Here is an 18,051-nt window from a genome sequence, read left to right as displayed (position 1 = left end):
CTTCTTTTGGTGAAGCCATGCTTTTGTTGATTTGGATGTGTGCTTTGGGTCATTGTCGTGCTGAAATGTGAACTTCCTCTTCAGCTTTCTTGTTTTTGCAAACTTCAGCCGGTCTTGGATGTTTTTCTTTGTCAGAAAAGTCTTCCATCTTGCCACCCTGCCCCATAGCCCATTCATATGAAAAATACGGGAGATTGTTGTCACATGTAGCACACAGCCAGTACTTCCCAGAAATTACTGCAGTTCCTTTAATGTTGCTGTAGGCCTCTTGGAAGCCTCCCTGACCAGGTTTCTTCTCTTCTTTTCATACATTTTGGAGGGACGTCCAATTCTTGGTAATGTCTCTGTTGTGCCATATTTTCTCCACTTGATGATGACTGTCTTCACTGTGTTCCATGGTATATCTAATGCTTTGGAAATTATTTTGTACCCTTCTCCTGACTAATATCTTTCAACAATGAGATCCTTCTGATGCTTTGGAAGCTCTCTGCAGACCATGGCTATGGAACAGCTGAACTTTATTTGTGATTAATCAGAGTCACTTTAAATGATGGCAGGTGTGTAATGACTTCTATTTAACATGAGTTTGAATGTGATTGGTTAATTCTGAACACAGCCACATCCCCAGTTATAAGAGGTGTGCACACTTACAGAGGGGAGAACAAGTATTTGATACACTGCTGATTTTGCAGGTTTTCCCACTTACAAAGCATGTAGAAGTGTGTCATTTTTAACATAGGTACTCTTCAACTGTGAGTGACGGAATCTAAAACAAAAATCCAGAAAATCACATTGTATGATTTTTAAGTAATTAATTTGCATTTTATTCCATGACATAAGTATTTGATACATCAGAAAAGCAGAACTTAATATTTGGTACAGAAACCTTTGTTTGCAATTACAGAGATCATACGTTTCCTGTAGTTCTTGACCAGGTTTGCACACACTGCAGCAGGGATTTTGGCCCACTCCTCCATACAAACCTTCTCCAGATCCTTCAGGTTTTGGGGCTGTCGCTGGGCAATATGGACGTTTAGCTCCCTCCAAAGATTTTCTATTGGTTTCAGGTCTGGAGACTGGCTAGGCCACTCCAGGACCTTGAGATCCTTCTTACGGAGTCACTCCTTAGTTGCCCTGGCTGTGTGTTTCAGGTCGTTGTCATGCTGCAAAACCCAGCCACGACCCATCTTCAATGCTCTTACTGAGGGAAGGAGGTTGTTGGCCAAGATCTCATGATACATGGCCCCATCCATCCTCCCCTCAATATGGTACAGTCGTCCTGTCCCCTTTGCAGAAAAGCATCCCCAAAGAATGATGTTTCCACCTCCATGCTTCACCTCCAAACATGGCGAGTGGAGTTTAGACCAAAAAGCTCTATTTTTGTCTCATCAGACCACATGACCTTCTCCTATTCCTCCTCTGGATCATTCAGATGGTCATTGGCAAACTTCAGACGGGCCTGGACATGCGCTGGCTTGATCAGGGGGACCTTGCGTGCGCTGCAGGATCTTAATCCATGACGGCGTAGTGTGTTACTAATGGTTTTCTTTGAGCCTGTGGTCCCAGCTCTCTTCAGGTCATTGACCAGGTCCAGCCGTGTAGTTCTGGGCTGATCACTCACCTTCGTCATGATCATTGATGCCCCATGAGGTGAGATCTTGCATGGAGCCCCAGGCCGAGGGAGATTGACCGTCATCTTGAACTTTTCGGAGATTTCAGTTTGTTTTTCAGTTGAATTGTTCACATTTTAGGTCACATTAAAAGTGCAAAAAGTTTTGACAGGATTTATCTTTGTCTTGTTCTTTTACATCAGAAAAAAATAGCATTTTAACAGGGGTGTTTTAACGGTTGTCCGGGATGTGTTCATGGATGAAAAGAAAACCGGGAAAAGTGGGAGATGACAGGGCTGTCCGTCACCTCACCCTCACAGGTGTGTAGACTTTTTATATCCACTATAGATTATTCTACTTGATGTAAGTTATTTACCTCTCTCCTACAATGAGAAGATGTAAAATACTGTTTCACTTTGAAGGGATTATTGTAACCTGAACAATACAAGCTGCAAAAATCAGCAGTAAACTTTAAACAGGGATTTCTTTAGAATACAAATTTATGGCATCCCAAGGGTAATTTATTATGGCCAGAAGGTAAGCCTACGGATTTGACCTACTCCACCAGAAATAAGCTTACTACGGTCAGCAAATAAACACCATCAGCACTAGTGTGACTAGACATACAGCGTTGGTGGCAGGGACGCTGACAGGAATCCTAGGGCCCGGGACAGCATTTAACGTTTAAAACCCAAACCACGGGCCAAAAACGAAAGAAATATCAATGATATTACTTTCCAAAAAACACGTAATAAATGTTTTATCGTAAAAGAAAAAAATTCATAACTACATCACTTTCAACACAGGTAATCTATTATGTCACATCTTTTCAATACATAACCTACTCAGTCACAATCAGCCATTACTTAACTGCTACACACATTTTGATGTTCTCTTTTAGATTTGTCCTTCCATTTCTGGGCTCCTAGTTTTGGTTGCATGGTGGCAATGTTTTAGGCAGATAGCTACTGCAGTTAGACACATTTTTGTTGGTAAAATTTGGAGGGTAATATACTGTATATATCATCCACGTAAAATGACCATTCACAAAATAAGCCAAGGAGGAAAGCCCCCCTCGCACAAGGCGATTGGCTGGAATGGGATTGCAATAACAGAACTGGCTGGGAAGTAGAGGCTAGTTCCAAAATTATAAACTGACATTCCATTGGCACTGAACTTTTATTTTGTTATTGAAGAAATCTTATCTAGTGCAGCTTTAAAAGAGTTATGTTGGTGCTGGTGTTATGGTATCACTCTGATTGGCTGTAGGTGTTAGGGTATCACTGATTGGCTGTGGGTAGAACATACCATTTAAAAAAATTAATTTAATCATAACGCTGTATAAAAAAAAAGAAAAAAAGAAAAAAAACATGAATCACTTCATAAATGCAGTTCTTCTGTTTAATAACTGTAACTTTCTTGATAGTACTGAATACTAACATTGACTGACTAATTAATAATTATATTTAAGCCAACTAAATGGCCCCCACCAGGCCCGGGCCCGGGAAAATTGGTTCACGGTTGGTCCCCCTGTCAGCGTTACTGGTTATTCTAAAAGGGAGCAGATCATGTGACTTAACCTTAGTAACTAACAAGATAAAAACCAGCTAGCCTGGCAAACTAGCTAACGTTATACAAAGTGTGGTTTGGAATTTACATTTTTAAAGCTTATCCTTCTGTGATATAACTAACCAAGCAAGCAAAAGCTTTTTGTATAGGTATCCTAGGTTAGTGGTGCAGGACACAGAAGGATTCCTAGGTTTAGCATTAGGTACCGATTAGATAACAGCTTTATATTCTAAAAAATGTTATAGTGGTTTACTAAATTCCCATTTGTATACCCAATATATCCTGCCCATGGTATAGCTACAACCAAGCAAACAAATTCATTTTTTTAATATATCCTAGCATACTGCTGTAAAATGATAAGAAACCTAAGGAGCTGAGGAATAAATCCACTTCAGGACCTTTTCTTTATGTGCGAAGAATGCACATATTTTTTATACTTCTATATGTATACACTGCATGCTGACTATATGACCGGCTACAGTAACACCTCAAACAGGCCAGCTATAGAACAATGCACACGTAAAATAGGCTGAAAGTATTTCAAATAAATATTGTATCACTTATTGTTACCTATTTAACCAACAAACGTGTTCACAGCTAAACTACCTTAATGGTTTTAAAACAAGCAATAATGTTGAAATAAAATAAATAATAATAATTGTGTTTTTTTAGTCTTTTTATGGTGTCTTTGCAAGCCTGGACAGTACCACTGAGACCATCTGGATCAGTTATAATCTTCCAAATTAGGTCAAGTCAGTCATCCCTCCTGATGACTTACCTGGAATCCAACCTGATTATCAAGGGGTTTTAGCTAAGGAAGGAGGACGTCCCACCCAAAAAATTACTACTTTACACTGATGAAAGCCCTCAGTGGTGACATCCGTGCTAAAAGTTCATCTACGATGAGTCCTCTATCCATCTTTATTGAGTTTTTATTCACTTTGTTTCTTTTACTCAGTTGTTTTCCCATGGAGTGTAAGTAAATGCATCTGTTGTTATGATATGGTAAGACATCCTGAGAGGATTGTGTGATAGCAAACTACTCTGACTAAAATATTGGCAGGATCTCCTTTCTACAGAATCCAAGGTCAGTCACTGGGCATTTCTTCTCTCTCGCACATTCTTTCTTCATTTGTATATTTCTGTGAAGTCACCTTCTCTCCACATGTGTCCCTCCTCCTCTGTCTTTCATATCTCCATCCTGTTTGGATCATACAACTCCCACAACATGGTTCTCATGATGTCATTGCAAAAAAACGAATAACAGGAATTAGGGTGAGATGTGATCATGTGTGTACATACTACTTCAGGCTTCATAGTCTGGTACAGACATCTTCGGTTGGTAGATACATATCCAATTTCCTTCTTTGTTAGCATAATTTAAAGTTAAATTTAGATCTAGTGTTTAGTATTACTGTAAACCCTGATTAGACCCAGCTACTCTTCCTGGATTCCAAATAGAAATACAACACATCACATGTAACATACATAATAATCCAGAATATATTTTAAAATACATAATCTTAACATACAGTATATAGTCTAATAGGCCTTCATAAACACAATAGATTACGTACATAATTAATGTCTTAGCAGTTTCTGTCTCTCTTTTGTCTTTGGTTTCAAATCTCATTGAGTTATTTGAGCTACCTGGGATGGCATAGAATTCTTTGTGCTAATGTTTCTCTAGTGCTGTACGACTCTTTGTTTTTCTGTTCTGGTTTCTGGGAGACATCTGGTTGCATGCCATTCCAGCCTTATCAGTGCAGAATTAAAACCATTGACATACAACCCATGTTGGTGTTGTTGTTTCATTTTTGTCTTATTAAAACGTTCCACTATTTGTGGCACATGATTCGCCATTGTGTGTGTGTTTGTCCACATCCAGGGTAATTTAGAGCTTTGTTACAGCTTTCTGGGGAGAGAAAAAAATCGACGTTGTTAGGAACAGAGCAGTGTTTGGATTGTGTTGGGAATAAATAGAAACAGACAGAGAGGGCTAGTTCATAGTAAGTAAACAACCCAGGATTCAGACTAACAGCTACGAAATTATGATTTTGGAATTATTAGATGAAAATCTATGGAATGTCAACTATCTGATGATAATCTGGAGGAATTATAGATAAAATGTGTTTAGAAGATCAGGGTTTAATTTTTTGGGTGGGGAGACTGCACAGCTTTGTTATCTTAATAAACACTCTGTGTTAAAGGCATTTAAGGAGATGCATGAAAACAACAGTTTGATCGCAGTTGTGAGGAAGTTGGGTTGTCGCCTGTCTGCAACAAATGCTTATTTTCACCTCAAGAATCTCCCTTTTTTTAGAACATTAATAGCTACTCTTATTTTCATAGCTCTAGTATTATGAGCCATTTGTGGGAGTATTGACTCACTTTAACTGTGTTCAAACAGAACCACTTCAATGCTAAAAGGGCATGTCCCGGATGCCTTTTGTACATTTCTCAACGTCAGTGAAGTTTCTGGGTCCATTTTCTCCTCAGAGAAAGAGATAGTGAAAACACCCTAGCAAATGAGTTAGAGCAACAAGGTATCAAAAATGAATGTCACATTCAGACTTTTTTTATAAAAGGAGATTACAGGGGATGTCCTGAATTTGCTTCCACCTTCTGGAAATAAGCTGAATTACAGCAACAGCTCATTCCAACTCACTACCACTGACTTTACTTTGAGTTTTAGGTGACCGACTTCCAAAAGCTGTAAAAACTATAGTTTTCGATATTATAATAATGTTTATACAGTATTCCCTAGGTTTGAGCTGCTCACTCTCCCTGTCAGAGTCTGTTAAGAGCTCTCTCGCTGTCTGTGTGCGGTCTGATTATTTCCATCTGGGACAATCGAAGACTGGCCTAGCCCTGCACAACAACCCCAACACCCTAACAAACTGCTAGTCTATTTAAATGTAATAGAGCTCACCATTGCCCCTAGTGGCCCATTGTCCAGTCATAGACGATTTCCCCACCTGGACAAACCTCTAATATAGACGTGGATCTGTTGTGATTTGTTGGTTAGAGACCTCATAGCGTAGCTTTGCCAGAGTTCCACACACACACACACACACACACACGCACGCACACACACACCCAAACAGACGACAGATGTTTCTAAAATACCATGGTAAAAACAACAGATGGAGTCTGGGAAATGCCCTCGGAGTCTCTGGCTGTTCATGGAAGTAGAATAACAAATGTAATGTAAATTCTGTCTAATGTGACTTTAAGTAGAGCCATTGAAGGATCATTTCAACTCGTTTAATAGTAGAAGTATTATAAGTGTCTGCAGATAGTCTCACTCTGCATGTGCGTCCAGACTTGTTCTAGCTCTCTCCGCCATGCTCTCACTCCTTGTCTCTCTCCCAATCTCCACTATGACGGAGTAGGGGAGGAGGAGAGGAGGGGAGGAGGAGAGGAGGGGAGTTGGGGAGGAGGCTGTGTGGATGTCTGCATGGGAAGTAGGACGGGAAAGAAAGTGCTGTTGGAACAGTGCCTAGGTGCTGAACAGAGCGGAGCTGAAATGAAAGGAAGGAGCGCTGTGGAGAAGAGACGGAGAGGAGGATTGGCATAAAGGAGAGGGAGAAATAGGGAGGGAGTAGTCCAGAAGAGAGGAGCTTAGGAAAGTAAGAGCGACTGGAGCAGAGAGGTGAGGAAGAGAGAGAAGGTGAAAAGAAGATGAGGGAGTGAATCTGATAACAGGTGAGTGGGGCTGAGATTACTGGACACTAGACTAGATAGAGGAGGTGGAAGGACAAGAGAGAGGATGGAGGAGAAGAAATGTTTACACCTGATTCAACCTTTAACACCTGACCTTTAACCCTGCCCACCCAACAGAGAAGAGGAGAGCAAGAAACAGATGAGCAGAGGCAAGGCAATCACGCTGAGGCAGCTTACCGAACACACACACCACCACACACATACACACACACATATCACCAAACACATTTACATGTTGTACACACCAAAAGACACCAACACAGGAACATCCACAAACTCTAGTATGTCTGTTCAGACTTATGTCAAAGCAAACACAGACACACACCTTTTTTGTCAGAGAACAACATTCACCAGAGTCCGTTCCAGATGAAGAGGAATGCATTCAGGAAGACAGGAGGCAGCCAGGATACACACGTGCGCAACTCCCCGCGCATGCACACTGGACTTAGACCTGCAAACTCCCACTGACAGCGAGTAACAAATTAACTCTCTCTCACATACACACGCACACACACATATACACACACACTGAAATAAAACAGGAGGAAAGAAGCCAACACTTTACAAACTGGTCTTACAAGAGGTGGACCCACACACACTCTTCATGCAGGACCTCTACTTGGAGTCACATTACAACCTGTTACTTGGAGCAATTAACACACCGGGAACCTGGGATTAATGACCTGGATCTACCCTCGGACATCTCACCTGAAACCTGTAGCAGGAGCTGTGACGGCTGGGCTGCTGGGGAGAAGCATCTGGTCTCCGCTCTCTCTCACTCTAGTCACTGTCAGCTCATGGGCTCTTTCTCCATTCTTACCGTTTAGCTTCATACCTTGATTTCTCTTTTCTGTATTTTCTGTATTTTTTTCTGTACATCTTATTTTGCGTCTCCCCCTAGCCACTGTCACTCTCCCGTCTTTCTCCCCCCGTCTTTCTCTCCCGTCTTTCTCTCCTGTCTTTCTCTCCCGTCTTTCTCTCCCGTCTTTCTCCCCCCGTCTTTCTCTCCCGTCTTTCTCTCCCGTCTTTCTCTCCCGTCTTTCTTCTCTCTCTGCCCTCTATCTCTCTCCCTGCGCTCCTCACCCTCCTGTCTTATTAACGCGATGATGAGGAGAGACCGCCTGCTCCTGGTTGTGACCCTCGGAGCCGTCTTCACCGCTGACTTTTACTTCATCCTGCTCCCCAAGCTCCGGCCCAGACAACAAGGACCAGGAGAGCACTGCCTTTGTCCCCTCTCCAGGGGGCCTAACCTCACCCTCGGCGGGTACAGTGCCGTTGACACACCCTGGCTATCCAACGCCTCCTTCGTAGACCTCCAGGCAACGTGGTTCGAAGGCCTGGATGACTCAACGGAAGGGCTCTCAAAGCTGGGGAGGCTGTTTGCTCACCCGCTTTACAACATCCATACGCCGGAGCTGGGTGCGGAAGAGAAGCTGCTGCAGCCTGAGGATCTGATGGGATATTACAGGAGGAAGGTCTCACGCTGGGAGAGGTGAGTTGCTGCCCCCGCTTTGGGAAGTTTCTCATGGTGTTTGTTAAAGCTGTGCTTCAGTTCTGGTGCAAGCTGAAGGGTTAGGAGACGTGTGTTTCCCCACTCTGGCTGTAGAGGAGGGTTAAGGTCACTGACAGTGCGGCTGTGAATCCCTGACACATAAACGGACCATTCTCTCGCATGCACACACACACACACACACATGCACACACACATATATAGACATGTAAGCATTAGAATATATTAACAACTCGAAACCCATTCTATAAGGTTTTCCCGTAAAGACCATCCACACGAAATGCATTCAGAAATCGTTGTCATAAACTGCTTTAAATGGCGTGCTGGAACCAACACTCACATGTCTGTTGAGAGCCTGGAGCTGGATCTCTCTGACCATTAAACCTGATAAAATCCTTAAAAATGATTTCATATCTGAATAGATGTTGTTTTGGCACCTGTAGCGCTGTCCATCACAGCCCAACACAATCCCCTCAGAGGTTCTGTTTGGGCTCCAATGGTGGAAAAACAGAAGAAATATGAAGAGAGATGTCTCCCCCTTGGCTCCATTCAAAATGGATAGGTTACCTCGCTAAGTAGGAGAGTCTTGCAAAATCTTACAGCATCCTCTTGTAAACAGAATACATGTAGTGACGATGACTTCTGGGATAGCTGGGACATTTTAATTTAGAGACTGAAAATGGGCAGCTCTAGTTAACAGTAGAGCTGGGCAGTGTGCATCTCTGTTAACTCATTAATGGCATACATTGCCAATAGTCTCACTGAAGACCAGTGAAATGGGAGTGTGATTTGGTAGCCAGATTCTTGCTCCCTGGTCAGTGGATCTGTGGTTTCTGCCATCTGTGGTCAGCCTTCCTGATTACACAGACCAGTCACTGTTGGCCAGATAGGTCAGCAAGAATGAACAAACTGCCTCCTATCTTCTGACCACAGCAGCAGATGATGTTTGAACGTAACGACCCAAACCTCCCTCCCACTCACTGCTACACAGCGGTGCCCCCAAGCATCCTCTATGGTGTAAGTGTTTGCTTTGGGTCTTGAGTGCTTTCTGCCCATGCTTTAAGTATATGTTTCTGTGGGATATATATACAGGAGTGTTGGGGGAGAAGGGGAAGTTAGGATGGAAGCCAGGGTGAATTTTAAGTGGGGGCAAACAGTTCATCTCTGAAAGTCAGAGAGTCCGAGATGGAGGTGGTGACAGTGTGTAGTCTTTCATTGAAGTCTGGAAGGCTGCCACTACAAATGTGTTCCTTTGTCTTTGACTGATTTCCTCTGTTGTCTTCTGTGGAAATACCCCAAAGCCTTGGATGACGGGTTTGTCCTATGAAGCAACATGTTAGCCTCACTATGGATTTGGAAAGTGTATAGAAGATTTTTCATTGGGCTTTCAGTAGATAGTGTCTGAGTTTCACACAGGTTTTCAAGGATAGCTACTGTTCCTTCATACCCCAACCCCTTCTCTCTCCCTCTCAGACATGCTCGATGACACTATAAAACAAAGCCAAGGTTTTGCCTGACCCAAACACCACCTTGTATTGCCAGGTCCCTTCTAACCAACCCCCATCGGCCCCCTCCCCACCCCACAGGCATATGAAGCTTTACAGCGAGGCAGCAGCAGCCGTAAATGTGACGGTGCCGGAACACCAGGTCAGCTTTGACCCTGAGGCCAGCTGGCTGAAGTTCCACCTGGGCATCAACCGCTACGCCCTGTATTCCCGAGACGACCCCGCTGTCACCCGCCTGCTCCGAGACATGCAGGCCACCGCGGTCATCAGCGCAGGTGCGGTAGCACTGGTCTAATGTGTGTTTAAACCACTCATGCAACCGCTACTAGTGTACGTCATCAGAAATATTCAAATTACCGTTACATCACTAATTGCAGACTGAAAGCTGTCAACAGTCTGTGCATGTGCTAAACCACTGATACCATTGTCTTGGGACTCATTTCTGCAGATTACACTCAAGACGAAAAAGCACTTAAAGGATCTTGTGACTGTACCCAGGGTAAGATCTAGTCCTGCCATGTTTGCACATCTGCTCTGTTTCTCTGTGATTTGTCTGTTTGTTTAGTCTTTTACATGCATTCCTTTTCCCCATAAAACTTTTCCATTATGCTTTGTTTTGAGGAGGATAGGGAGAGAAATGAGAGGACAGAGAGAATCAGTTGACAAACTGAGCTTCCTGACTGGTTCTTTTGTATTTCTTTCTCCATGTCTTCTTTCCTTTCTTGCCCAGTCGTGCTATCAGAGCCGAACACCCAGTTGCACCACTGACAAGACTTTTGTTTTCATCTCGTTCCAAGCCCCATAAATTAGCATTATTTTAATTTCTCAGACTCTTTTGGATCTTCATAAGTCACATCCCTGGAGGCAGAGTGCAGAGAAAGACTTATTTAGTTCAAAGGCAGAATGTTCTCTAAAAAGCTTTATCTCCGAAAGCAGCAGAGTGGGGTGATGCCGTACCAGCCTACTCACCAACTGTTTCCACAGGCTTAATATACCTTCAAGCAACCAAAAACTCAGACCTCGACTACACACTCATACACTGGTAATGTACAGACAAACGGACACGCAGACACACAGACACACTAATCTCACCTAACCCAGGGGCCAGCGGTTGGTTGCATTTCGAGATTTGGGCCTCCTTCAACCAGACCGCCGGAAAACACACTGGCTGCTTCGACCTCAGCAACAGCACACACACTGCCAAGAACCTCAACACCCTGTATTCCTCCGTCCTGCTTTTCTTTTTATAGGCCTTTTTCAACCACTTCTTGAATGGCTGAAATGCAACAATGTGCCCTTTGCTCTTCAAAAGCTTGTTTGTGTGAGTTAGATTTCCCTCCAGTAGAATGCAGCAGAGAGAGATTGTAAACTATTAATAAGGTACAGCTTCAAACGACCGAGCTGAATAAGTTGGAATCAAGAGGAGAAGCCTGTGTATTTGTGCTTGCTGGTTACCCGTGATTTCTCCCACAGTATGTTAATTACACAGCCTTAATAAAGAACCCTCGTTTGGCGTGGTGCTGCGTCTATGGTACCATTACCCCCTTTGTCATTATCTTATCTTGGGGAGCAACTCATAGCTAAAACAAATCTAGAGCAATTAAATTCACTTTAAAAAAAAAACGATCAAAAATAAATCCCTGGATTTGAGCAGCAAAATAAACTTGGGTCAGATTCCGGGCCAACCATGTGTTTTTCGTATAGTTTTTTTTCTCACAGAGTTAAGCTTTGCCAAGCTTTCTCTGTGTACATACAGGGCAAAGAGTAGCCGAGAGAGTCACAGCACTTGAGGGCAAATGGTTGGCTGAGAGGTCGGTTAGAGAAAATTCATGATTATTTCATATATTTTATGTCTGATCTGTCACTATATATCTTTTTCTATTTCTGTTTTTCTCTCCCTCTCTCTTTCGCTCTCTGTTCCCCACCTCTCAGTGGTAAAGCCCAGTGGACATCACCTCAAGTTGGCTCTGAAGTTGCAGAACTTTGGCAAGGCCATGTTTAAACCCATGAGGTGACTGTTTAGGGGAAAATCTATGTGATGGTTTATAGCGGTGTTCTGTACAGTGCTGTAGTTACAGTGGATGACCCACTTTTTCTTACAGTTAACAGCCAATGGCCTCCTAAACCTGGGAAGCCTTTACGTGTCACCATGATCAACTGTGTTCTCTGTTTCAGACAGCAGAGAGACCAGGAGACTCCTGATGATTTCTTCTACTTTGTCGACTTCCAGAGACACAATGCTGAGATTGCCGCGTTTCACCTGGACAGGTGAACTTACCAACTTGTACTTTATTCATATTTATTTTGTTTCGTTTAATTCAACTTTTAACTTAACAGAAAATATCTCAAACACTTAAATGTTCATTTTAGAAATACATCTGTTTCAAGTGTTTGGGAAAAAGAACAATTCAAACAATTCATTGGGACAATTCAAACGGCATGATTTTCAAGCCTACTGTATCTCTCAAGTGGCATCCTAACAAACCTCATACCTCCTTCCGCATAGCGTCCTAGTGTGATTAAGGCCTCTTCACTCTTTGAAAATGTCTCCTTCCCCAGCCAGGTATTTAATTTCCACACACTTACAGTGTTGGTATAATTACTGATGTCTACTGTAAAGTCTCTCTAACTTCCAAGCTTACAGGTTGCTAAACTCAAGTGAGTCAGATGTCAAATACAGTCATTACGGTCCCAGCTGATTAACCCCAAACACCACAGTCGACGATGTGGTTGTTTTAGTCTGAGACAGCAGCAGAGAAGGGTGTAACTAACTGGGTGTAGAGCAACAACCCACAGATTAGGTTCAAGGCAGTTATTATGTTATTATATTAGGTACATTTTACCCCACCATATACAGCATACAGTGTTTTGTCAATTCCAATTATATAACATGGAAGAAAAAAAAGAAAAGTAAAATAAAGAGAAAACTGTCATCTTTTTTTTTTAATTGGGCTGTAGACTACAGAACTGAGAAGCAGTGTGTCCCATCTGTCTGCGTTTCGATATGTTCTTAGTGTTGTGTCTCTGTCTGTGTTTTGCTATGTTCTTATTGTTGTGTCTCTGTCTGTGCCAGAGGCCTTATTTTTTATCAGCTAGGCCTGCCCCGGCGCCTCAAGAATATCTCTTTATCCAGGTTCAGATACTAGCTGATGACTGTTATTTAGACAGGCAGGTCTGTCAGACAGTAAACATGGCCCTGGGGGAAATGGCTACTGCTACACATCATCAAAACCTGGTAGATCACACTAGAGAAAAAAAACGGTGTTATTATAGATAAGAATCGATACGTTTTAATATGTTTCCTATGAGAATATGAGATTGGCACAGAAGTGTCTGAGTTGTGCATCTGCATATGACACTTTCCTCTTGGAGTCTCAATAGTGGAAGAGCTATGAGTTTGTTTCATTCAGAATGGAGCTCTTGTTCTATCTTCTAGGATTCTGGACTTCCGGAGGGTTCCGCCGGTGGTAGGCAGACTGGTAAACGTGACAGGGGATATTTTACTGACCACTCACAATGAAGACCTGAAGAGTGTGTTCTTTACCTCTCCAGGTAGGCTTTGCAGTTCTGTAGCAACACAGTTCCACAATAGGACAGGTTGGTTAGAAAGTCCAAAAGACATCTCCCCTGCTTCGTCCATTACACACTAGACACCTGCTGTCAGGTTCCACAGGTTGGATATCGAAAGAATACGTAGAGTTTATGTCAATTAAAGTGCATGCACCATTTCATAAAAGGACTGCCCCAGAGGTTACCATAACGATAGCAACCTGATCACGCCCACTATCACCCCTATATGTTCAAGGCAAATCACATCCGGCCTCATTCCAGTACTATCCAGTCATTAGCAAGACACAAGTTACATTTGGTTGCATGATTAACAATAGTTATTATACAGACAAAACATTCATGAGGTAGAATTTACTTCTACACAATTAAACAGTAGAACACGTTTGATGAAATTCATGGCACATGTGATTATCCCATTATGTTTATTATGCATGAAGCTAACTGCAGTTATTTTACATCCTGGTGGAACTTGACCCCGGTACCTTCAATCTATCAGGCCGTGGTTATGGCGAGGAGGAAAATCTGCACCGATTAATCTATCTGACTTTATTCCCTTTCAAACAGCGAACAACACGTGTTTCTTCGCCAAGTGTCTGTATGTGTGCAAGACGGAGTATGCAGTGTGTGGGAGCCCTGACCTACTGGAGGGCTCCATGTCGGCCTACCTCCCAGGGCTCAGCATCGCCCCTCGTATCTCCATCCCCAACCCGTGGATAAGATCATACTCCTTCACTGGCAGAGAGGAGTAAGCATACAAGCCTCAGACCTTATCTCCGAGACCTACACGTGTTGTTCCATCTGCCATTTTGGAGCCTTTGTAGAGTCCATCTATATCCGTCCGTCTGTGCGTCGGTGCATGACAGGAAAAATATGACCCAGATTGGCCAGATGGTGGCGCTATAAAAAGGGATCTCGGCAAGCTCACTCCCCTCACCCTGTTTCAAGTAGTCATTGCTTTCTGCACGTAGGTCCCTCTCCTCACAAGGAACATACGTGCCTTAGGGACCCATTATAATCGTCATCGTGGGTTTTGAATTTTGAATTATGAGTCAAACGTTTGTGCCCTTGGCTATTGATAATTAACATTCCTGTGACTTGGCCAGGGGCTCAGGAAAATGACTCTAGCTAACCCATCTGATAGCTCTTTTTTTTACATAACTTGGGTGAATTTCCATAGATATCAGGCATTAACACTTATACTGCCCCATTGGGAGGGACACATTTATAAGAAAATCCATCAGTTAATCACAAATGGCTGAAGGATGTCACTGAATCATTCTTGAGGGTTTACTGTAGCCTTGTTTCTCTGTTTTACTGTTAATATATGTTAAGATGGCAGACTGAACACAATATTGTGTTACAATTAATATCTTATAATGTCTTGTTGAAAGCTAACATATTGTGTGTGTCTCAACCAGATGGGAGGTGAACCCCTTCTACTGTGACAACATAAAGCAGCTGTATCCCTACAACTCAGGAAACAGACTGCTCAACATCATAGACATGGCCATCTTTGACTTCCTCATAGGTACGTTGCACCACCCATTACCCAAGATGGACCCGTTTTCTTCCCTTCTGACACCTCATTTCCCGTGTGGTGCATAACCTTTGTCTGTACGATGAATAGGCGCATTGTTTCCCAAATGACACTGTGTTCCTGATTAGTCTGCACTACTGTCTGTAGACAGCCTTAAGCGAGTCATTGTTCTTGGCGCTCTCCCCCAGGTAACATGGACAGGCACCATTACGAGATCTTCACCAAGTTCGGAGATGAAGGTTTCCTTCTGCACTTTGACAATGCCCGCGGGTGAGTACTTGAGCTGTCACAACGCATTTACTTCTGAGGAATGTTTGGACTTCGCTTACGACGGCTTCTCTTTGTTCCAGGTTTGGGAAGCATTCTCGGGATGAGATATCCATTCTGGCCCCCCTGTCACAGTGCTGTATGTAAGTATAGACATCCTACAAAAGTAGATTAACATTTAACCTTTACTCAAACAACTTCGGGAAGGACGCATGGCAACCGTCAGGTCTCGCTCTTGTCTCTCCCACGTTCTCACCTCCGTGTCTTCCCTCCTCGCCTAACGGGCCAGTATAAAGCGTTCCACGTGGCTTCGGCTTCGACTCCTCTCCCAGGACCGCTACAGGCTCAGCGACGTGATGAGGGAGTCCCTGGGAGGAGACACATTGCGGCCGGTCCTCGCGGAGCCCCACCTCCAGGCCCTGGATCGCCGACTGCAGCGCGTCCTGAAGAGCGTCCACAGATGCGTCCGTAGGCTGGGAGAGGCTCAGGTGATCACCACTGACTTCATTGACACGGCCAACACGCCCGGTCCAGTCAAACCTGTGGCCGCACCCGACAATAAGACGTAACCAAGGTTACTAAGGAACCCATTTGGAGGAGGCCGGTGTGGATCAGGTGGACGGACATGCCCTGTGGTAAGGGAATAGGGTGATTTTGGATGTATCCTGTAGGCCAAAGACAGCATGAACCTGACGGCAGGTAATCCCATCCCGCAAAAGCACAAAAACTGGTTTCTCTGAGAGTATGGATATGTGAATCCTTCTAAACTAGTCTTTGAAGCCGAACTTTTGTGATGATACGGCCTGTTTTGACAACTGACAGCGGCGCTTCCTTCCTGCACTGTCAAAATGTCCCCCACCGCCTTGGGCTGTGAGGGGATGTATGCGTGACCTGGACCATCCAAGGAGCCAAACGACTGTGGAAGAAGCACTGGATAATTTAAGATGATTTTAGCTTAACACTCTTCTTCAGAACCCACCATTCATATGACATCAATAAATACATTTAGGGTCTGCTTTTTTAGATGACTATGCTTTCAATTCAGTTTAGTTTTCACATGGGTACTGTAAGGTAATATTGCAATAGCTGTTTTATAACATAGAAATGTTTAAATAAAGTCCTGATTTTGGTGCCTGAAGATAAATAAATAGTTTGTAAATGATTGTAGAGTTGTTTCTTCCTGAAGGAAAGAGTTATTCCCTCATATAAACGACCCAGGTTCTTCTGGACAGCAGGTAGACACGTAATCCCTGTCTCATGGAGCGTCTGTTGATCTGTCTGTTGGTGTGTGGGCGAAAACCACACCCTGACATTCCCATTCATCACAGCTATGGTGCTGCATGAGCCTAATGAGCAGCACCACTAGGGAACCTTCTAACTAGTGAATTAAAGCACCGTCTTTCTGTTCCAAACTTCCTCGTCTGATCCCATTTCATCTCAACACATCTAGGCCTTCTGCTCTAAGCTATTCTTATTGTTGTACTGGCTACAAATCCAATATATCCTAGCGTTTATGAGGAGAGGGAGAATAACCACAACTATTTTACAGGGCCTTTGTAAGTTAAATCATGCCAAATGAATTTGGGCCTATGTCCAACAGTGCCTGAGGGAGCCTATGGAAGCCTGCTTTATAAAGTGTCAGCAGCAAAAACGCTTAGAACATTTATAGATTTTGAAACAGTGACTGATGTTAAATACATGCAGAAATGGGTTCTGGGTTTACTAACTTTATGAGCTCTGTAATTGTGCTGCTTTCTTTTAGCCTTTTTCCAGCTTCTTTGGTGGCAATATACAGTATCTCACAAAAGTGAGTACCCCCGTCACAGTTTTGTAAATATTTGATTATTTCTTTTCATGTGACTACACTGAAGAAATGACACTTTGCTAAATTGTAAATTAGTGAGTGTACAGCTTGTATAACATGCTGTCCCCTCAAAATAACACAACACAACCATTAATGTCTAAACTGCTGGCAACAAAAGTGAGTACACGAGTAAGTGAAAATGTCCAAATTGGGCCCAAAGTGTCAATATTTTGTGTGGCCACCATCATTTTCCAGCACTTCCTTAACCCTCTTGGGCATGGAGTTCACTCCACCATGTTCACTCTTCCACTCCACCATGACGACAACACAGAGCTGGTGGATGTTTGAGACCTTGCGCTCCTCCACCTTCCATTTGAGGATGCCCTACAGATGATCAATAGGGTTTAGGTCTGGAAACACGCTTGGCCAGTCCATCAACTTTACCCTCAGCTTCTTTAGCAAGGCAGTGGTCGTCTTGGAGGGGTGTTTGGGGTCGTTATCATGTTGGAATACTGCCCTGCAGCTCAGTCTCAAAAAGGAAGGGGATCATGCTCTGCTTCAGTATGTTGGCATTCATGGTTCCCTCAATGAACTGTAACTCCCCAGTGCGGGCAGCACTCATGCAGCCCCAGACCATAACACTCCCACCACCATGTTTGACTGTAGGCAAGACACAACAAAAAACTTTTGAGAAACTCAGATTCTCAGAGTTCTTTGCCATGATGTGCCATGTTGAACTTCCAGTGACCAGCATGAGGGAGTGTGAGAGCGATAACACCAAATTTAACACACCTGCCCCCCATTCACACCTGAGACCTAGTAACACTAATGAGTCACATGACACCAGGGAGGGAAAATAGCTAATTGGGAAATTTGGAAATTTCACTTAGGGGTGTACTCAATTTTGTTGCCAGTGGTTTAGATATTAATGGCTGTGTGTTGTGTTATTTTGA

At 43.3% G+C, this 18,051-nt stretch overlaps 1 protein-coding gene across 1 annotated transcript; it reads left to right on the top strand.

Annotated features, from left to right (window-relative positions):
* Positions 1 to 7,920: 7,920 nt before the first annotated feature.
* Positions 7,921 to 16,456, top strand: fam20a (FAM20A golgi associated secretory pathway pseudokinase). Its single transcript, XM_010863801.4, has 11 exons — positions 7,921 to 8,397; positions 10,002 to 10,195; positions 10,369 to 10,419; positions 11,853 to 11,931; positions 12,096 to 12,188; positions 13,357 to 13,472; positions 14,055 to 14,235; positions 14,909 to 15,018; positions 15,216 to 15,297; positions 15,378 to 15,437; positions 15,584 to 16,456. Exons 1-11 carry the CDS (start codon positions 8,009 to 8,011, stop codon positions 15,861 to 15,863), a joined length of 1,635 nt encoding a protein of 544 aa, XP_010862103.1. The 5' UTR covers positions 7,921 to 8,008; the 3' UTR covers positions 15,864 to 16,456.
* Positions 16,457 to 18,051: the final 1,595 nt, after the last annotated feature.

Source organism: Esox lucius, chromosome 5 (assembly GCF_011004845.1).
Source record: "Esox lucius isolate fEsoLuc1 chromosome 5, fEsoLuc1.pri, whole genome shotgun sequence".
Taxonomy (NCBI): domain Eukaryota; kingdom Metazoa; phylum Chordata; class Actinopteri; order Esociformes; family Esocidae; genus Esox; species Esox lucius.
Note: the sequence above shows the minus strand (reverse complement) of the source record. Positions and strands in the feature narration are given on the sequence as shown.